Here is a 23,418-nt window from a genome sequence, read left to right as displayed (position 1 = left end):
CATATTCCTATGCCCCTAAGGAGAACAGGACCAAGCTAGAGCCCATTGCAGACAAGGGCATCTTTATGGGTTATAGCGAGACCTCGAAAGCTTATCGGATTTATATTCCTGCGCAAAGGAAAGTGATTGTCAGGTGGGATGTGAAGTTCGAGGAGGAGAGAGATTTCAAGAGGTCACGGGAGTTAGAGTATCCAGAGTCACCAGACCCTCAGGAGTAGATGAGTCAGTCACAAGGATCAGGAGGTACATCGATTACAGTGTCAGGGCCATCAGTGAGCAGTGGCTCTCAGAGTTAGGTGGGTGGTTCTTCGGGCAGCATGCAGAGCAGTTCACAGGGTAGTCCACTAATGGACAGTTCGCACGGTACTTCAGCATCTACAGGCACAGATTCAGGCATGAGGTTAGTTGGCAGGCCTTCAGGAGTTCAGGCTTCTGATGATGATGAGGATTCTTTCACTCCGGTGGGAGAAGTATGCTTAGGGAAGAGGAAGCCCAAGTGGCTTCAAGATACCTTGCGCGAGGCCACATCAGTTGCTGGGCCAAAGAGACAGGTTAGAGAGAGTAAACCACCTGAGTGGTTCTGTAGTTACATGGCATTGGTAACAAGCATTGTTGACTCCGAGCCTTCTAGTTATGAGGAGGCAGCCAGCCAGCAGGTCTGGAGAGAGGCCATGATGGAGGAGTATTCTTCTATTATGAAGAACGATGTTTGGGAGGTAGTGCCGAGGCCTGAAGGTAAATCAGTTGTTACTTCTAGATGGCTCTACAAGATAAAGCATGTTGCAGATGGCAACATCGAGAAGTTCAAGGCTCGATTTGTGGCGAGAGGGTTCTCACAGGTAGAGGGAGTTGACTATGAGGAGACCTTCGCTCCCGTAGCTCGGTATACATCTATTCGCTCCATTATATCGATTGCAGTAAAGATGGGTTGGAAGATCCACCAGATGGATGTGAAGACCACATTTCTCAATGGCTTCATTCAGGAGGAGGTTTATATTAAGCAGCTGCAGGGCTTTGAGGTGCATGGGAAGGAGTCCCATGTATGCAGATTGAAAAAGGCACTCTATGGCCTAAAGCAAGCTCCTAGAGCTTGGTACTCGAGGATTGATACATACTTGCAACAGTTGGGTTTCAGAAAGAGTGAGGCTGATCCGAACCTATACTTCATTGTGGTGGATGAGGAGCCTCTCATTCTGGTGTTGTATGTTGATGACTTGATCATCACTGGTGCAAAGAGACTCATTGAGTGCTGCAAGAGAGATCTTGCTTCAGAGTTTGAGATGAAGGATATCGGCTTGATGCATTATTTTCTGGGATTGGAGGTGTGGCAGGAGGAGGGGCATTTCTTCCTGGGACAAGGGAAGTACATTGTGGATATTCTTAACAGATTTCACATGGAGGACTGCAAACCCATGTCTACACCTATGATCACTAACTGGAAGAAGCTTCACGCTTCTGATTCCGAGTTGGTGGATCCTACTCTATATAGACAACTGATTGGTAAATTGATGTATTTGGTCAACACTCGACCAGATATATGTTTTGCAGTTAACACTGTGAGTCAGTTCATGTGTGAGCCCAGGAGAGTGCATTGGGTGGCTGCAAAACACATTCTTTGTTACTTGTAGGGGACTGTGGATTTTGGTCTGGATTATAGACAGGGTGATGGACTGAGATTGGCAGGGTACACGGATTCAGATTGGGCAGGTTGTGCTTCAGATAGGAAGAGTACTTTCGGATGCTGTTTTGCGTTGGGTTCATCAGTTGTGTTGTGGATCAGCCGTAAACAAGAGTCAGTTGCATTGAGCTCAGTTGAGGCAGAGTATATGGCTGCTAGTTTGGCTAGTTGTGAGGCCATATGGCTTCGTAAGATGTTGTTTGGTCTATTTGGTCAGGCTTTGAGACCTTTAGTAATTTACTGTGATAATCAGAGTTGCATAAAACTCACGGAGAATCCAGTTTTTCATGACAGATCAAAGCATATTGAGATCAAGTATCACTTCATTAGAGACTATGTCCAAAAGGGAGCTATCAAGCTCGAGTACATTTCCACAAATGAGTAGGTAGCAGACATTTTCACCAAAGCCTTACCACAGGGCAAGCATGTCTACTTCAGAGACAAGATAGGAGTGGTGAGGAACACTTTCCTCGCTAAGAGGGAGTGTTAAAATTTGGGTACCAGAGGACAAGTGGTTCCCTAAGGCTTTGCTCTTTGGCCTAGGGAAAAGTGTCCAAATTTATTTGTACTTTTCTTCTAAAGTGACTTTATAAGTGGTAAAGTCAATTTAATTTAAAAGTGACTTTATATGTGGTAAAGTTACATTCTAATTTAAAGGTGACTTTGTTAAAGTCAATGAAGAATTAGAAAGTGAAAAAGTGACTATGGAAATAAAAGGCTAAGTGGGTCTTTAGTTAAGTGGGTGAGTTAAAAAATAGAAAGTGAGAATTAAATGCACATTTATTCTCATCCCTAGATCTAAATGAATCTCAACGATTAGATCTTAAGGTAACCCAAAAAGTCATTTAGAGAGTAAAAGGAGAAGAGAAGAGAAAAAAAAATAAAATCATTCTTTTATGAGCATTTGAGAGAAAGAGAAGAGAGAGCAAGGAGAAAATTTCTGAGGAGTGAGGAAGTGAAGGAGAGCAACAAGAAGACATTTCAGCAAATTTGGGCAGCAGCGTTTATTGGCACGCATCCCAAGGCAAAACCGTATAGCAGGAGAGGCACAGAAGACGAGGAAGAGGGACAACAGCAAGGGCAAGAATTTCAAGGCAAGTTTGGGCACGATTTTTGAGGCAGTCATACTACTGAAATCCGTACGCTCCGTACAACATGTTCCAGGCATGTTTTTCGAGGTAGGTCGTACAACATTTAATGTTGTTTTATTGCTGGAAATTTTTTGTTTTGGCTATTCGCTGATTGGCACGATTTTCAAGGCAGAGTTCAAGCCCGAAAATCAAGATAAGTTGTAATTTGTGGTTGCTGGTATTTTCACTGTGTAATTCAGTTTCTCTGTAAAAGCATTTTCAGAAATAAAGAAGAGCTCTCAAACTGGTTTTCCCCAAGAGTTGTAGGGGGTTTTTCCAGGGTCACGTTGACCAAAAATCATTGTGTTATTTTCTGTGTGTGGCTGCCATAATTTTGCTGTGTTTTATTTCTGCAATTTCAGTGGATTTGAAATCTCTAAATTTTTGTTTTTAAAAAATATTGTCATTCCCAGATTTTAGAATTTTTATCATGCTTGGATTTAAAACTAAATGCATGGAGTGATAAGGAAAATTGATAATCGGAGTGAGGGTTGAAATTCTTCATCTTTTACATGTAAGTACATGCTTTTTAATCTTATTCTTGTTCACTTTTGTCATATACGTTGGATTGAGATTTTCGTTGTTCTAGGGCTAATTGTTGCATGCATTTACTGTTTAAATTTGTGGAATTTGTCTCTATTATAGCATCTCTCAATGTATGGGCCATGTAATATGAGCGAAATCTCCTAGGGGTAATTCTATCAAAGAATTTGACCTTAATAAGCCATTCCCTTTGCACATCGAAGTATAAAAGCTGCAAGGCTGCTTCTTGATCTAGAAGGCAATTGAAGTGATCTTGAGGCCTCCTTGACTGAGAAACAAGAAATCCTACTCATATTCAACATAGACTCCATTCTCCCAAAGATTAAGGCACTGATCTACCAAGGGTGGTCACTAAAAATCATGTTCTTTCACGTCCTTCCAGGTCTAGCCAAGTTGGGTACCTAGGGCATCAATTTCCATACAAGCTAGCCACAAAAAAAAATCGATCTCCTAGGGTCTCCTGCACTGTCCTTCATCTAGCTCTCCAATTTTAAAGCCATTCCGATAGTGGAGTTGGGAGAAAAGCCAAGCCCTAGCTCAGAGATCAAAACTTGCCTTGCCATCCCCAATGATAGTACCTCAAAGGGTCAAAGCAACATCTTTGGGTGAAAATACTTTCTTTGATCCTTTCCCCATGTTTTCTAGGGTAAGAATATCATTGGTTGCTATATTCTTTCCTCATACCCTAGACTAGGTCCATTTGGCCCCATATGGTCTCGCTCCTTTGAAAGACCATTCTCCAAGAACCATCTGGGATACCAATTACAACATGGATTTTAGGGATTGGGGAACTCCTTCACAAGTCTCATCTCATAAACCTAACTCTTAAATCCTCTCTTCCTTTCCCTAGAATACATAGTACCTTGCTTCGAGAGCAAGCAAGCTCCATCCTTCAAACTCCTCTGGGAAAGGGTTTATTTGGGTCACTCATATCCACTCATTGACTTATCATTCATTGGTGACTCCATACATACTGGGTCTCCTCCCATCAATGAAAGTCCATAAGTAAAAGGGAGCCTTAGCTGAGGTGATAGTGGGCTAAGTCTCCATTTGTTGTCCTTGGTCTAGCATTTGCCCTTTAGGGATCCCCCTTAGGTGCCATGCTAGTTTGAGCGGTAACAGTACTTTAGTCCTCCCTAGGATGCATTGACAATTCTAACCAATTTGAGGATAAGTTCATGAGAAAATGGTCATGTGACGCGTAGGAGAAGTTTTACCAAATATCGAGGCGAAGGGAAGACATCAAATAATTCATTCAAAAATTTGATAGGGTAGTTAGGGTCATTCCCGACCATTTGAAACCCCTTGATGTTGGTATACTTGACAAATTCATCAAAGTTGTGAGGGGACATGTAACATATGCTCTAAGGGACAAGAAACCTGAGACTTTGGCGGAAGCTAAAGAGATGGTCATAGAAGTTGAACAAAACCTACGAATTTCCAAGATGGATGTAGATGAACACCCTAAAGCTAAGGCTGAAGTCAAGAGGGGAAGTCCAAAGATCAAACCGAAGAAACCCTTTTAGTGCTTCTTAAGAAAATGGAAAAACTCAACGAAGAAATGAACTCACGAGATAGGCTCTACATGAACAAGCTCACTGCCTTGGAAAAGGCCCAAAAATCAAGTTATATCCCAAAAGGAAAACCTTTCCCTAGGAAGCAAAATGAAGAGGATAAGCCAAGCTCTTCTCAAGTCCCCAACACTTTGGCTCCAACAAACATTGTGGAGCAAGATTCGTCCTCCGAAGATGAACAAAGTGATGAGGATGAGAGTGATGATGAAGAAGTCAACGAGCAATGTAATATCGTGGAATCTGAAGCCTTCAACATTTTTCTTGGGGATTCATATACTCATCCTCCCATTAGTGAGGTTACTCTCAAAGAAGAAAAAAAGGAGTCAATCCTCAACACTGATGATAGTGGAAGATTCAAAGGGGTCCAATATTCACGAAAGAACAACAACGAAAACCCCACAACCTCCAAGGAAACCAACAAGAATGACTCAATTCCCAAGCAAGTCCCTCACAAAGAACTATTCCTTAAAGTTCCCCCTAATCCCTCGAAGAAAGTTAATCCCAATCACAAAGAACTCCTCCTTAAAGTTCCCCCTAATCCCCGAAGAAAGTTAATCCCAAAAAGGATCCTCAAAAGAAAGAACCCACCAAAAAGGATAAGGGTAAAGAGGTTGAGCTTGATATCGACTTAGAGACTGCTATAGGGAAGATGACCGTACAAGTTCCATTAAAGGAGATTGTGAAGCTTCCTTGACAACAATGGCAAGTTAAGAAATCCCTGGGGTTTGAAGAGGAGGAATTACCTGTAGCATTACAAAACATCCACCTTCCTGATCTAAACCCAGGACACGAGCCATTCCTACTCACCTTAGCTGTCAATGACCTTCTACTACATAATTGCATGTTAGACTCAAGGGCTTCCGCAAACATCATGCCACTAAAGGTCATGAAGCAATTGGGTCTTAACATCACTCGAAGGTATAAAAGTGTGTGTGGTTTCAACTCCCAACCCATTGAAGTAGAGGGCCTCATAAAAGATCTTAAGGTTTATTTGGCTATGAACCCCAATATATCATTGCTTATGGATGTTGTGGTCATAGATATCCCTGATGTTTGGGGGATGTTGTTATCTAGAAAATGGGGAGCCACTGTTGGTGGTCAACTTCAAATGGACTTATCATACGTCACCATTCTGCAATTTGATGGGACCCCTTTCATTCTCTATAGAGACCTTGCCTACCCTACTCATGTGGTCAAGCTAGGGCCTATCCCATATTATAAGACACATGAGGCTAAGAAGCCTTCTCCCATTCTCCCTTCACAAGAAGTCTATATTCTCAAGCGACCAAATCACGAAGCAAAGAGGAAGTGGAAGCTTAAAAAGGAATATAAGGTTGGGGATGTGGTCTTGGTAGATAAAAACCCCGTGCCCGTCAAGATTCACGGGAAGGTCGGGGAAGATTTTTACTACATTGCCAAACTTAATGGTGAACTTTGGTCACAACTGGTCAAGTTGAGTCGTATCACCCCTTTCCTTGACACTTGACACTGTATTATATGCATATTAGGGTAGGGTGCATTGCATGCACATTTCCTCATTAGAACTAACAATCATATGGTATTTTCATGATAGAGTTGTTGCATTTAGATTAAATTTGCATTTAATTTCTTGTTGATTTTATGGCCTAATACTAAGCATGGGTGATCATAAGACACCAGAAAAACATGCTACCCCATGTGCTTGGTCTTTGATTTGTGCAGGTAACAGGGCTGCGGTACCAAGAGATTGCTAGTGTTCTCATGACCTCTCGTTCGAGTAGCTTTTCACACCTCTTCGAGAGCTCATGTCCCAGTTGAAGCTAGATGTTACCCACCACTTGTGGGTAGTATCCATAGGAGAAAATTTTTCTCCTAGATGGTCATCAACCAGAATCCAGCAACCCCTTGTAGCCACCAGATAACTCGATGTGCCATTATCTCTGCCACCTGAGCCAGCCATGTGGTCCCTTGCCCATTTGCTATATGTTTGAATGTGGGCCTCTCGACCTTGAAGGTATGGCTTTTCATTGGTATAGTTGAGTAATTTTCCTTACTTTTCATGGACACTTTGGGGCATGGATTGGTGGAGGGATTCGGCGGAAAGAATGGATTAGGTCTGTACTCTTGTCTCCTTCGCTCGATTTGGTGGTTACCCTTGTATCCTAGCCTCATGGAATCTCCTTTACTGGCCATTAAGTTTAGGGTTAGCATTACATGGGAAATCTTGATTGTGGTTGCGTGGTCCCGCTTCTCGACACCATATACATCACTCCCTTCCGCTCATTCTAACTGCATTCATCATTTTTCCCATCCGGGTCCACTGGGTTCACATAGGGTTAGCCTTCCCCTCTTGTCCACACCTTGGGTCGAGCCTGGGATGATGCCCCAGAGTTTGATGCAGCTAAAAAGAAAAGAAAAAACATAATTTGGCCACTCTCAATAGGAAATGTACCACAAAATGCAAAAGATGGTCGAGACATACAAATTTAGCATGTAGGCAAAAGTCAAACATGAGCTCTACCCCTTATTTATGGCCATCACCCTGGTTCCTATGGGCCATAGATGAGCCCCCTCCACATAAAAGAACCCATGATTGTCCCAACCCCTGGTGAGCAATGAAATGCCCCACCTTAAAAGGGGGTACCTACTACTATATCCTACACATCATGCTCTTATCCCTTGGAGCCCTGAGCAATTATGAAGAAAAATCAATCAAAGGCAAAAGACATATGAATAAGAGTGGAAAAACAAAGGTCGGGGTAACTCATGAACCACGATTTGCTCCCTCCTACACTCATATTCCCAGGTTTGGGTTTCCCTTATATAGCTACCCTTGTACCATGGCATGTGGCTTGGAACATTCCTCTGACCCCCACTCCATTCCATCACTATATCATTTGCCACCTACCACCTGATGGATGTGCCTTGGACATGTCACCCGCTTTAAAGTTGAAACCACCTACTAGGGTCTTTGATTAACCCCCATTATTGAGCTTGGAAACACTTGTACATGCCAAAGGCCACTATGGAAGGGCATGCCACCATGAAGTGCCCCATTGATTCCATGACTTGTAAGCTATTTTACTTGATTATTCTAATTTTTTTGTTGTATTGGAGGGCAAGGGGACGCATTGGATCTTATGCAAGATTGCAGGTGGGTCTCCATTTGAGGCTTGGTCTCCCTATATGGGGTCCTAACCCTCCAGATGACCACATTGGCACTTGTATGGTGAGCGTCGAGAGCCATGGGCCACCACCATAGCAGAGATTACTTCATGGATCCCCAACACCACTCATTGATTGCTCGTGTTCCACCTTTTGGATGAGGATGATGCACCTAGTTCACCATTCCTGTTGAGAATTCTAGGGCATTCAGAGTTAAGGATTTCTCTACTTGATAATTGCTTGTGATGTAATTTTACTTCTTTGCTTATAGTCTTTTCTTCATTATATTATTATTGTGTTCTCTTCATCAAGACAATTACCAATATGCACAATAAAAGACGAGTGACACAGTATGTAGGCTTCTCAGCCAGGGCCAAAACCTCTCACCTCTTGAGAGGAAAACCCGATGAAAATTATTCTTCTAGATTTTCAATTGATAAGTACCAAGACCATGACACAGACTCTTGACTCTAGTATCCTCCCAAAAACCTTGTCACTAACCTTGATGCTTTGCCTCTCCCATTTTATTTTCTCGCCTTTCTTCTTGATCTCGAACTGCTCTCCTCGGCTCCCTTCTAGAGAAACACGGTCTCTATCCTTAACACTACTTCTTCTCGACTTCCCCTAGAGAATCTTGGTCACTAGGTCTTCATTGGTCTCCTCTAGAGAAACTTGGTCTCTAGATTTCTATCTCAGCCTCCCAGAAGAGTCCTTCTCCTTTGTTTGCCCAGAAGAACCTTCGCTGCCCAGAAGAACCCTATCTTCGCACTGCCCATTGTTGAAGTTTCTAAGTTTACTTAGTTAGAAACCCTCCATGCACTTTATCTGATTTATTCCTACCTACTTGTTATCTTCCTTAACAAGTTATTTACAATGTAAATACTGAAAATAAACACTAGTGCATGCTCAACATATTACAAATCAGCAACTAAAAGAAACAAGAACAAACACACCACATGACACCATTATTTTTGGACTAATGTCCCCGGAAAAACCCAATGTGGGAAAACCGGTGCAGCTATCTGAGGGTTTTCTTATTAAGCAATATCAGAGTACAATCTGGGTGCCGAAACTGACCTACCCAACAAAGAATTTCCTTGGCAGTAATACCTCTCAGTTTCTAACAAATCTACTCGCTGAAACCCGGATAATCCTTCCGGCAGCTACTCAGCACCAATCTTCCCCAGAAACCCCAGTGTCTGCCCAATCTGGACTACGTCAGCCTCTCCTACCTAGTGATGGCCCTATGTTAGCCTATCTTGGCCTGCGTCAGCCCTAGGAGGCCCTGCGTCAACTCTCTAAGCCTCTGCGTCAGCTATGCTGACCCCTCTGGTGCTCTGTGGAGCACTTAGCTGCCTTTATGTGGCCCTGCGTGAGCAATGGCTGCTCCTGCGTCTCTCTCTCTCGCTGTTCTGCTGCTATCCTGACACTATCTCTGCCTCTCTATCTCTTTGTACTCAATGCCCCTCAACTGCTCTCCCAATCACTGATTCTATCTCTCTTAGCAAACCCCGCTCTAGAGAATAGAATGACTGATCACTCTGGTGTATTCTCCAAGTGACCCTCAAGCCTCTTATACTTTTCCTATTGACATCTCAACGTCCAAGATTAAGACCCTAATCAACGGCTAAGATTAGATCTGGCTTGATCTATGTCTTTTGGACCATTCTAACACATATTCATATTAATACACATTAATATTTTATTTTCCCTAAGTTTAGACTTAGGGACTCCATTAAAAATATTAATTATTTTAATATCTCCTGATCTATTTAGAATCTGCTCAAACCCTTTCTGGGTATTGGAGATCCCATGTGCCCCAACCTCTCCACCAAATTTCGTGATTAGAGCACATCCGATGCTACCCCAAATCAAAGAACCTTCGCTGCCCAGAAAAACCCTATCTTCGCACTGCCCATAAGAATCCTCTTTTCCCCCCTTCGCACTTTTATTCTTGAACTCCTTTTCGCACTTTTGTTTCACCTCTATCTCGCACTTCTTCTATGACCGAATCCCGATTGAGTTACTTACTTCAAATGGAGGACGAGTGTGTAGATATATACACCTCACTACAAGTCCTTTAGGCCGACATGACTGTTGGAGGTAGGCCGACTTGTTCTAGAGAGTTCCTTCATTGTTTGTAGGCTGACTTGAAGAGGATAGATGACAAGTTTTTGGAGGATACTCTACATAGACAAGATTGACTCTTTTACAAAGTGTAACATGACACATCCATACTCTACATAGACAAGATTGACTCTCTTACCAAATTCTTCTTACCTTTTTCATCCGCAGTTGATGTAAAGCCATTTTGAACAGTGTCCCATACTTCGTAACCTTGTGCCAAGAGATAGACCTCCATTCTTCCTTTCAAGAGTGCATAATTATTTTCATTGAATAGAGGTACACCATTCTTGGTATGCTCCATGATCTCCTTCCAGTGGTTAAACTGCTATTGAAGGAACCAAGCTATGATACCAATTGATGGAAAATACTAAGAGGGGGGGTGAATTAGTGTTCCTTAGCACTTAGCACTTTTAAATCTTTTCAGAGAATTAGTTAATCTTCAATTATCATTAATGTTTATGCAGTAACAATAGTGAATAAAAGAACACAGGAGGCACAAAAATTTTAGGTGGAAAACCCCCTCCGGGTCAAAAACCACCGAACATTTTTCTAATAATTCTTTAATCTTCAACTCCAATTGAAAAGAAAGCTCCAACTTCCTAGAATCTAGAAAAGCATTCTTCTCCAGCTCCCACTGGATGGACGCTCCAACGCCCGAGATTCTTCAGTAGTCAATTGAACGGATGCCCCAACACCCAATGAGCTACAACTCACCCTAGCACCACCCTACCACCTTGAAGTTTTCACAGGCTTGAACTTGTTGGTGACTTCATGCACCAGCCTAGCACCACCCTACCACCCTATAGAAGAATAAAAGAAGAATGGACTCCCATACCAGGGAAAATGGTCCACTTTACAATGATATAGAATGATGTAGAAGAAGACAACACACTAGACCATAACCCCAACTATGACACATTCACCTAATGATGATCTTAGACCTCTTGAAACTACCTCTTCAACTCTTGGCAGATAGACACTTGTACAACTTTTACAATGACTCTGTACAATGATACTTTTACAATATCTGTACGCAGTGCTGCCCACTTGAAGACTCCATGTGGTGAACTTCTTGTTGTTGTTTTGCACCTTGATTGCTGCTCGTCATGCTACCCTTTCTCATTCTTCATAACATTAGATTATGCATTGAGTCTTCTCTTGATGAATATATAATACCTACAAAACGTCTTCAAGGAAATACCCATGACATGATAATGACAAAACTTACCTCATCCTGTAGAGCATATGTCAGTGCTAAACAAAAACAACAAATTAGAATACAAAGAACCTAATGCAATTAAGAGATGAACATGCATATACAGAAGATACTTACCTGTATCTTACCTCTGCTACATCATTTTGCTGCACCTTGCTCTTCGCTGCCCTAGAAAGTTTGGTCCTTTGCACCCCTTGACAACACTTGATCTAGTTTTTCTTTCCTTCTAGGAGCACAATATTTAATCTGATGTATCTCTGCGATTTCAGATCCCCTCCATGTGATATTCAGTCCTGTAGAAGCCCTATGAGTCTTCTTTCCAATGCCATAGATCTGACCCGATTTGGACTCTTCAAGACAAAGTTATGCGCAATCTCTCACAATGACCTAATTATGGACTAGTTCAGTAGAGCGAACTTGTACGATGTGCCACGTGTCACTGTTTCCTCCTCCGGCTCTGAAATTGATACACAAAAAACTACAGTCCGTGCACTATCCTCCACTTTTACAGAATTCCAATCCTCTTCTTAGAGAGAGTTATGACAATTTTCCCAAGGTCACTTCTTTGAGATGAAATTCGGGAGCCTGCAAAAACCCTAACTTCCATAGATCATATCTCCAAAAATATAGTGAACCAAGATCTGAAATTCAATCACGACATTCATCAATATTGCAAATGAAATGGGTTTAATTTCAGAATCTAAGACTTCGCAGAAATGAAGTTATAGTGAAAATGCCACAATCACTACATTTGGAGGATATATGAGATTTCTTTTTATAGAGTTGAGAGGGGCTTCTATAGAGAATGTTGGAGGGATTTTAGGAGCTTAAAAAATGATTAATTAATGACTATTCAATGATCAAAACCAATTATGAGTGCCATGCCACAACCCCATAGTGTTTTAGCCCACTAACTGGGGTTACTATCTTCAAACATGAATATTTCTCAAACCGGAAAGAATTACTTGGTGTGCCATATATCAACGGAAACATCTCGACGAGTAGAATCTATCTAGAAGATCCTTGACTCAAAATAGAGTAAGTTGTCAAGTCAAAATTCCCTTACAAGATCAGGGTAGCCCAAGTTGTCAAGTCAAAATTCCCTTGCAAGATTAGGGTAGCCCCTGGTGTTGCTTGGGTTGACATCAATGACAACCTCAGATCATCTTTAGATCAACAGAAGTACCTTGCTGGAGGGCCGCAATAATTAGGGACTGTTCTGGGCTAGAAATCCTCCTGAAATAGGTCGAGTAAGGCACCTTCCTGTTGTGACTAAGCCTCAACAAAGAGGGACAAAACAGCGTGGGTTTTGGAGGTTGTTTCAATGTCATTTTGTGAAGGTTGAGTTGCTGTTAGGAGGGCCAAGGTACCTTCCTAGAGGGCCGAGGCAAGGAGGGACTGTTTTGAGGACGTTTGAGGGTGGGCAAACCCTTAACAAGGTTGTTGCAGGCCTGTGGAAGCTTGTTGTAGCATGCCGTAGGGATTGAGGGCAGGCCGAGGACTTTGTAAGGGCTAGAACTGCCCAGGATTACAGTGAAGGGTCTCATCCCCACAAGGAAGGGCAGTCGCATCACCTTGGAGCAAATCTGGGCGGAAAAGAAGGTTGGCAAAGGGACTGTGATATGCCCTAACCAGGCCTAGTTTGCAGCAAACAAATCAGACCTCAAAACAGTGAGCTAAGGTATGTTATCTATGACATTTCTTGTAGGTGATGGATCCTAGAGGAGGATCAGATTTGGATAGTGTTAAGGCAGCCTGTGGAAGTCAATGAGATGAGGGCAGATTAGATGCTCTAGACTAGTGACAATTTCCACAGTGGTTTGGCAGCAAACTTGGAATGAGATTTTGTCGTATATTAGGTCAAAGTGTTGAATATTGCAATCTATCTTGCCGTTGGGCTAGGCCATAAGTCATAGCCAGCAGCTAAAGCAGTGTGGCAGCATGACAGAAGTAATGGTGCAGCATGGTGTAGATCAGTGTTGTTGGACATGGTGCAGCAATGGTACATGGGACAACGGTACATAACGCAGTACAGTGATGGGTACAGTCATGATTAATGAAGCATGATGAAATGCAGCATAGTGATGATGGGTGCAGCATGGTGCAGCACAGTGAGGTGCAGCACAATGATAGGTGCAACGTGGTGAGGGAGTCACCGTGGGGAATCAGCTGAAGCAACATGTCTTCAATTGAGTTTAGCTACCTCATGTATCATCTTCTTAGAGATGATCTATGCTCTTATTTAGATAAGTCAAAGTGTTGACTTCTGCTGTAAATGTACTATCTCTCTCTCTGTGTTGAACTATTGAAAAACATATAAGAAGAATTGATCAAGGGTTTCCCCACATTGGGGTTTGTCTCTAGCTAGCGCCACATCTTGTGTCCTCTTGTCTTCTGCGATTTATGTTTATGTTCTATCTGCAATTTACTATTATGCTGATGTGATTTCTAATCTGTAAAAGATATTTAGCTAATTGTGAAAATTGAAATAAATTGTTCTAAGCATAGAACATACCTAAAATTAACAATTAGAGATGGTATAAATACTATAAATAGATGAGAGGTGATTCATTTCTCTCATCATCACTTGGATTTGGGTTTAGTAGCTACTTGGAGAATTTTGCATTCCCTTTTGGAGGACGAGTTTGGTTTCATGGATGAATTTTGATGTTTGGATTCTATCTTCTTGGTCTTGGAGCTTCATTATTGGCATAATTTGATGATTGGATATACTCATTTGTACATGTAAGTGATCTTTTTCATGTTTATTCTTGTTATTTACTTTGTCACATGAATGTTGTTGGGATTTTTTCTATCTAGGTCTGAAATTTACTACTATTCTATGCGAAATTGTGGAAATTTTGATCTTTTGAAGCGTTGCATCATTTCATGTGTCATATATGAATGGGTAAATGTTCCTGGAGATTACTTTTGTTGAATACATCTTGATAAGTCATCGAACATTGCGCATCAAAAAATAAAATCCTTGGGTAGCTGCTCTCATGCCCTAATTGCCATGTGAAGTTGCCTAAAGGCCTCCTTGATTGGGTATAGTTTCTCCAAATCACAAGTTCACCTTGACTCCATCTCTCCCAAAGGCAAGGCACTAATCCATCCACTGGTGGTCACCTAAACGCTTATTTTTCTTGTCTCCCTTTCTCTTTCTAGGCCTAGCCTTAATAGGTCACCTAGGGCGTCACATAAATTCCCTTGTAGCCATCAAAACACCTCGATTTTTGGTACATAACTGCACTAAGGGTTTCCTCTAGAGGCCCTCCAAATTTGAAGCAATTCCGATGGTGGGATCCCGAGATATAGCAAGCCCTAGCTCTAGGATCGTTTCTTGCCCTAGGTTTCCCTTGGCTAGTGTCCTCATTTGGATCATTGTATTCAATCTTCAAAAGAAAATTTGTCCTTTGATCCTCTTCTCTTCCATAATTAGGTCAAGCCCCTCCTTGGTTGATCAACTCCACACTCTTGACCTAATTTTGGGTCCACTTGATACTTTGTGGTCCCATAACCTTACATCCCTAATTTTACAAAGATCACATAAAGGCCAATTCTCCATTAGGATTTTCAGGTCTAGGAAACCTCTTGACAAGATATATTCCCAAACCCTAGCCTCAAGAATCCTCTTATCCCTTCCTATAGAGCATATCACCTTGCTTTTCAAGCAAGAAAGCCATATAATTGAGTCTCTCTTGTGAATAGGCCTTTGAAATCACTCATCCTCTTATTGATCCATTCATTTGGTGATTCCCCTTATATCAGGTCTCCTCCCATTGGTGAAAGTTCGTAAAGAGCAGGGAGCCTTCGCTTAGGTGACAGTGGGCTATCGCTCCATTGTTATCCCTCGACCTAGTAGTTGCTCTATAGGATCCCCTCCCGACCCTTGCTAGTTTGAGTGGTAACAACCCCCATGGACATGACACAAGACACCAAGAGTTGGATTTACACACATGGAGATGTTTGAGGCTTGATTTGAGGGCTCACCGTCAATCCATGATTGATTATGATGGTTGGAGATGCATCTATTCTTGCATTTTTGGAGCTTTTTTAGTCCTAGAAGGTCATGTTTGGGAGGATTTTCGACCCAAACATGTGGCCTATTAGTGGCTTATTTTATTGTATTGAGCTATTGGGTTGGCTTGTAACCCATTTTCTTCATGTTCCCTCAAAATTAAACATGCCATAGGGCTTCTGGACAAATTAATGGAAGTGATTGACCTCATATAAATAGAGGATCACTCCATTATATTTTCTCATCATCAGTTGTGGATTTTTGCCTCCTTTAGACAGCTCGACTTAGCCTAGATGTAACTCGCTACTTGTGGAGATGTGATCTTTTTGGAGCTATTGCTATTGGAGAATGATTTGTGTCTTGGAGATGTCTTTTTGGGATTGAAAGAAGGCTATTTCTTGGAAGAATTGTAAGTGTAACTATATATTTTATTGTTTTTCATGTGATTAAATTATGCTAGGGTTTTTCTTTTTGCTTATATTTTATGGAAAATCTTGCTTGATTATTGCATGCTAAATTTGACTTTCTTTAGTACCATAGTGGACCTCCTAGAGAGCTTTCCCCTATTTAATTTCTCCCCTCATAAAAATATAATTAGGGTTTATCAAGTGAAAACTAGGGTTTTCCCCTTACTCCAAGCATAAATTTAATTTCTCTTAAAAGTAGGAATAGTCAATGGGAATCCTTCTAGTGGTCAAAAATCATAAAAACCTTTATCTTTTCTTCTTGTCTATTTTTCTAAGTCCTTTAAGGCAAACCGCTAGAGCTAGGGCATAAGGCCGAATTCAATTAGGGCACTAATTAGATGGACATTGGAGCTTAAGTAGTTTGAATTCATCTTTGTTGATCCTTGGCACTCAAAATATAGCATTTTTCATGGTTGAATTTGCTCTAATAAGGCTGATGCCATCCTCCTTAATAAATTTGTGCCCTAGAAAAACCTTAACCTTAGCTAGGGCTTCAACATAGGACTTAATTTGAAGGTTTTCATTCTCTTTTTGTTGATTAAATCATTTGTAAATATTTTCTTGGTGCGTGTATGCCTAGGCATCCCTTTGTTGATCCATATCTTGAAAACCTTACTTGTGCCTCTTTAGGGCTTTGTATATGGCACACAGCTCCTAGACATAAAGAATTATGCCCTTGTCCATTGAAAAGTACCTTTTCTTAGCTTTTCATTCACATCACCTTGAGCCATCTAGCTTAGAATATCCTTTAGGTGAAAACTTGGAAGCCTCCCATGTGGTGAAATTCCACTGAAGAGCAGGAGCAGGATTGTTGAGGTGACAATGGAAATCCAACTCATTGTTGGAACAAGATTTGGCCTTTGCCTTGTGAGGCCTCTCAAAAGGCCTGCTAGATTTTAAGGTAACAAGTATCATCCCCCAAATACTTTTTAGAATGGAAGATCCCAAAATTCTAAGGAGAGGCAATAATATCACATAAGCCACAAAATCCTCACACTCTGAGGTTATGCTGAGCTTGAGAAATTCTATATTGCAAAAGGAGTTGCCATGGAGCATAACCTTCCAGGAATTTGATTACCCACTTGGTCACAAGAAATCTACCTTGAGAAGTAACATCTATTAAGCCTATAGCTAGGCCTTTTTTGCCTCCATATTTGGCCCATGAAAAGGACCTCATGCTTTTCTCCAGTTTTCCAAACTAGGTACGGTTAGGTAGTGAGCAAGAAACATAGTAAATACGGGATATCTAAAGAATTGTGGAAACAATAGTCGACTTTCCAGCAAGGGTGAGATTTTCGTATTGCCAATACTGAAGCTTCAACTACAATGTTTGTAAACACCATTCTTGCATATGCAAAGCAGAAACCAACACCAAATGGAATCCCTAAATATTTGACAATCACGTTGGGGTGGATAAATATGTAGGCTCTAGGAATTTTAGTAGGATGATCTTTAAGCCCAATGAGCCAAAAGTTTGACTTGTAGTCCCTTACCACTACGCTCGAGCAAAAAATGTTAAGGCAACATTTGACAAAATTAACCGATTCTTGATCATCACCAACAAAGATTAGGGGGTCATCAACAAAATTGTTATTAATCATATCAGTACCAAATAGAAATACCCTATAGTTTCGCTTGTATCTTAGCTGCATTAAAAAGATAACCCGAGGATTTGCTACTAAAACATATAGAAAAGGTGTCATTCATTGAAACAAAAGCTGAAGTATGCAAAAAGAGATTATTCGCCATATCCACACAATGAGCACCGAAGCCAAGGCATTGCACCATTTCGGTGATGAATATGGAACTCTGTCAAGTCTCTCTGGCCCATTCCATAGCCTCTCAAACAGAAATAAAACGGAAATAACCATATCTAAAGTAAACCTTCCTTGAACACAACTAGTTTGCTCCCATCTGACAAATGCCTGCAATGACTTTTTGAAACTGCATAGCCACTCTCTTGGCTAGGACTTTATAAGAAACTTTGACCAACTTTATGGGATGCCACCCACAAATAGAGTCTCTGACAACATTCTTTAGATTGCATTTAATCAAGCCTCGGTTCAAAGATTCTGACAATTTCCCTGGAAAGAAAGCCTCCTTAGTCATCTCATACGAGTCTTCACCCATAGTTTCCCACATTCTCATAAAAAAAATTCATATGGTAGGCCACCGAGTCTAGGATATTTGCCATATTTCATTAAGTTCAGGGCAACAAGAAGTTTATCCGTAGTAATCTCACCATTCAGTCTATATCTTTCCATGAGGGAGATCTTATGGGAATGACTTTATAACATCAGTTCTTGGCATCAACTACTCTATTAGATAAAGCTTAGGAAGAAAAAATATTTTGAGAGTGTAGCCCAAACATATTTTGTATCTGAGATAAATCTTCCTCCAAAGAACCATCAGGGTTCTGGAATCCAGAGTCCAAGCACCTATTCGGAAACATTTTCCTTCCTTAGGGAATCAAAATGAAACTTTGAAGGCTCGTCACCATCTTGAATCCACTGTAGAAATAATAGACTCTGGCTCCTCTAGCTGCATATTCTTTGCTACTATTTAAATACTCCATCTTAGCAGCTTCTTCTTGCAGGGAGTTAAAAATATCTCTCTCAAGAAAAATCCTATCCTCTTCTAGTGTTATCCTTGCAGCCTTAATGTCCCATTAGCTTGAACGGACCACCATTCTCCCCCAACCTCAAATGAACTTTGACAATTCTGCAGATGGCAGGCTTCCACCATACACTCCTGAAGTTTGCTCCTTGAGTTCTTGCGAAAAGATTCCTAACTGCCTGGGCACCAGCTTGCAATGTTGGGAGATTTTATTACTGATAACAGGTTCAAGGATCTAGCAAATGAAGTTCCTCTTGAAAGAAGCTGCCTATTCTATCTTGGAACATGAGAGGGATGACTATCCCTAGCCAAAAAGTGCAGGTAAGAACTGTTTTGAAGGATGTTAAGCCTGATGTTGTTCTTCTCCAGGAGGTTAAATCTGCAGGTTTTGAATTAGGATGCTGGGTGGATTATTGTCGGAATGGCCCTTTTTTGGTTGACGGGTCATCATCTGAGAGGAGAAGAGGTAGTTCTTACCCTATCTTATTCTCTGCACACTTATTTTGTGATCCCTCCAACTAGTGTCTTTGAGCTAGAAGTTAACATTGGATGGCAGTAGAAACGTTCCTGGAGTAAAACGATTGTTTCTTTTTGAAAACAATCAAGAAATGCATCCCAAACAACAATATGGAACAAATTTCTGAAATGGAATAATATGAATTAGCAACATATAGTGATGCCTCAAATCCTTTTAAGGTCCCTTGTTATTTGATGCTGTTTGGAAATGCCAATCACTTGGATATAGAAGGATCTAATGGTTTTTAAATTGATTGGTTAACATGTACATTGATGTGTAGTGTTGTCTTCCGGAGTCATCGTGTACAAATTATTGGAATTGACGTTTTGAACCCTCACCTTTATTTATTTACACTACTGAGTCCTGACTTCTTCACTCATGGATCTATCCTGATGATGAACCACGGAGGATGGTTCGAAACGTCGATTCCAATAATTTGTATGCGATGACTCCGGAAGACAACACTACACATAATACAGATCGCAGAAGCCCCAAATCAATAATGTACATTGATGTCAACGGTTTTCTTTGGACAGACTTTTGAATCATAAAATTTGATTAACTGCACCAGCGAATTGGTAGATAATGTTGTTGAAAACTGTTAGTGTCAATAAAGCTAGTTTAGTGGCCCAGCTTAGTTATCAATGTAGAACAACTGATGTTCATACTAGATGTTTGTAAAGTTGAGCTGGCCCTGACTTATTGGTAGTGGATGGTCTTGTTGCGCATAGGGCAGTTGTCATTGTGGACGTGTGACATGGAAAACACAAGTACCCATGGACATCGTATCCCGGAAATGCAATTACTCTAATTTCTCCATGTGAGACAACAAGAACTTTATTGCCCCACCATGCACTGTCGATTTACAAGAACAATGTGAAGAGCTTGACAACCTACACTTTCACACACATACAACAAAACATGTACCCTGCGATATCTGTGGCATAACTCCATACCACATAGCTAGTGAAATGACATTGTTACCTGAGATACACAACTAGAACTCTCGATGGTGGGCTTGAATTGATGATAATATTTGATGAACATATAATAATGTTTGACACCTAATCTGCTAAGGGTTATGGTTTAGAATGTGAATAGTCATTGGAGTCCAAGAGACCACTTGGTATATGAAAACTGAGGGTCATTAGACATTGCATAAATATGTATATCATTGTGAATAATATGCATTCAACGATTATCTAAATTCTGTCCACATTTTCATGAGTGTTTAACATGGTATCAGAGCGGGTGAGTTCCTACCCTACTCAAGTGTGGGCCATTTTTTTTGTGGCCTTTTTCTCCATGTCAATTTTGTTCACTGCTCATCAGAATTGCTGCCATATCTTGTCTGCTCATCAGAACTGCTGCCCTCGACCGTTTTTGTTTTGGATTCTGCCTTGAAGAGCGTTTTGTCCGATATCTGTGCACTTACTATTTCATTTATTTGCTATCTCTGATACTTGTTCCCGCACTAAATTTATCTCGGTGCCATGTTAGTCCACTTTATCGGTTATATCCTGCAGTTTGTTGTCTCACTGGAAAACATAACCTCGCACTGTATTAATTTCTCGCAGAACGCCATCAAACCTCCGTTCCAATCCACGGATTCTTAAATCACAAAAGGGAACACTGTCGAGGTGCCCCAAGGTAATCGAAAGACAAAGGGCAAGGCATGGCGAGATGCACCAAACGAAGGATGGGTTGAAGCTTTGGGCACAGGAAATAGTGATTTGGTAACAAGAGTTGGGTTGCAAATGTAGCCATATTACATACTGTGCACACTATGACAAGTTGACGTAGTTGTAAAACACATAGTCTCTTCGTATTCCAGTCTTCAAGCACACATGCATAGTCTCTGGTCTTCCTCTAATTTATTTGTGGAGTTTCTTTAAGATTGTAGTCGTTTCCTGCTAGCCCCAAAGGTGAGTCAGTTAATTTGTTACATGCCCTTCTTCTTTGGGTTAAGAAAATTGAAATTCTTGTATTGCATGCATAGTGTTGTTGTTTATTAATGCGAAGGTCAACCTCACATCACTATTTTAGTTTAGAAATTGGCAGCCTCCACCTCTTGGTAATCGCGTCCTCACTTCAATAGCCTCCCCTACTTAAATATTGTGGCAAACAGTTTTCTCTTCTGGCCAATTGTCTGCGCATTGTGTTGTAATGATTTTTTGAGGTTAATGTGGTTTGTTCTCAGCTTGAATCCACAAAAGTTTGTGTCTATTGGTTGTGTGATAGATAGTGAGCGTTAAAATGGTTGGTTCTTTTTCTTGACTTCAACTTTCTGGCCTGTTGCCCTGCTACAGATGGTGGTGTGTATGATGATATTTATATGCATTCCCTGCTTCTAGATAGTCGAGGAAACTGGCAACATTTTTTTCGTCTCTCACCGAGCTCTAAGTTCTATGTAGTGGCATTTGAGTATTTTTTAAGGGCGGTTCACAGAAATTGGGTGGCCGCTACATCCACGAGAAAAATCTAGGCAGATCAACCCACCGGCCAAACAAGCCCCTCCAAACCCTAAGGGCGTCGAGGAGATTTGACCTTGTGACCTCCCAACTGATGAGGTACTTAGCAACGGGAACTCGACCAACTGAGCTAACCCTTGAGGCTGTAGTGGCATTTGAATTGTTCTCATATACCAGAGATATTTATGCCTGCATTATATATTCAATGATAGTTTGATACACAACTGGTATTCTTCATTTTTGGAATCTTCAATAGTTGGGGTTTGTCTAACCTTGCTACAACTTTCATTGGGATTATTGAGCCATGATTTTTGTTGAGAAAATGGCTCTAATTGGTGAAATATTAGAGTTATTAAATGCTTTGATACACTCTGTTGTTGACAACACTATCCAAATCGGTAAGGACACTCTTTCCGATATTAGAATCTGTCTACAAAATGCACTAGACAAAATTGTTTTTTTGCATCTTGAAACATAGCTACAACAAGATGAATTACAACAAAAAAGACATGATTATGAACTTGTTTTTATTCAAAACAATCCTATGTTTAAGATTGAGACAAACTCCCATCAGCAACAAGAAATTGAAATTGAGGTTGACACATCAAGTACCCATTTTAGGAGCAGTTTTGTAGAAAGATGCAAAAGCTCAAGTTGCACTTACCAAGCCCATCATCAAACCTTGGGAAGAGCTTGTCAGTAACAAGCACAAAACTAATCTTGGATATAACAAGGATGTGTCCTCTTACATCTCAGACTATTCCAAGCCAATCCAGTGTCATAGTGCTGGATTTCTTCAAGACTAGTCATATTCACCTGTTCCATATTTTGCTCCTCTTCCACGATAGCCACAAATTGTCAAATGTCAACATTGTGATCAAGTTGGCCGTGTGAAAGATCATTGTTTTGATCTTCACCCTTGTGAGCATTATGGTAAGCACACTCATCATTCAAACAGGTACTTCAGAAACAAGCCTCCTGCGAGAACAAAAATTCACCTTGGATGGATCACTTCTTGGCAATGGGCTTCAACAACCAAGAAGATATTTTGGTCATAGCACAAAAATTGTTCTCGAGTATAGACATGCCTTGTAGTTGAGATTTCTTCCTCTTCTCACCTTGTATCTGACAAAGGGGGAATTGATGGTCATCTACAAGCTTCAAAGATACGTCAAACAAGCCTGAGCCACAGCCTGAGCTTGCTGCCTGAGCCTAGAGCCAAAGTCAGCCATACCCAGATTCAGAGTTGTAGCCAGAGACAGAGCAATTCCTCATGAGCATGCCTTTGGTTGGTGGCCTTCCTTAAACCACCACAGGGTGAGACCTCAATGGTCTCCCTTTTCAAAAAACTTCCTCTAGCAAAGACTTCAGCTTCTAGCCAGATTTGGAACTGTTCCAGGAACTGCATCAAGCATTCCAGGTTCAGACTTCAATGGTCTCCCTTTTCACAACATTAGGGAGCACTTCCCCTAGCAAAAGACTTCAACTTCTAGCGAGATTTGGAACTGTTCCAGGAACTGCACTAAGCATTCCAATATTGGTGGTCATCCTTAAACCACCACTGGTTGAGACCTCGAGTTCTCCCACCTTATACCATCATTTCAAAGAGCACATTCAGCCAATTGCTGCCATGCATCTTTGCATTTTTGTATTACAACTCTCTTCTTGGACTCATATATACCCCTTCGGATTAAGGGGGGAATGTTGGACACCTAATCCGCCAAGGGGGTTATGGTCTAGAATGTGAACAGTCATTGGAGTCCAAGAGACCACTTGGTATATGAAAACCAAGGGTCATTAGACATCGTATAAATATGTATATCATTGTGAATAATATGCATTCAGCGATTATCTAAATTCTGTCCATATTTTCACGAGTATTTAACAGATAATACTACAACATTAGTAACAATG

At 41.1% G+C, this 23,418-nt stretch overlaps 2 protein-coding genes across 3 annotated transcripts in view; one reads left to right on the top strand and one right to left on the bottom strand.

Moving 5' to 3' along the window:
• The window catches only part of LOC149235309 (uncharacterized), a 29,833-nt gene extending 24,111 nt beyond the window's left edge, over positions 1-5,722 (bottom strand). The window contains exon 1 of the mRNA XM_089460989.1: positions 5,669-5,722. Coding sequence (XP_089317115.1) covers positions 5,669-5,722 — 54 coding nt within the window. The remainder of the gene's footprint in view (positions 1-5,668) is intronic.
• Positions 1-23,418, top strand: part of LOC149235308 (uncharacterized) — a 177,288-nt gene that overhangs the window by 131,545 nt on the left and 22,325 nt on the right. The gene's annotated exons all lie outside the window — the stretch shown is intronic.

The sequence above is a fragment of the Pinus tabuliformis genome, chromosome 8, assembly GCF_031772625.1.
Source record: "Pinus tabuliformis cultivar Carrire ecotype Pingquan chromosome 8, CPIR1, whole genome shotgun sequence".
Taxonomy (NCBI): Eukaryota; Viridiplantae; Streptophyta; class Pinopsida; order Pinales; family Pinaceae; genus Pinus; species Pinus tabuliformis.
Note: the sequence above shows the minus strand (reverse complement) of the source record. Positions and strands in the feature narration are given on the sequence as shown.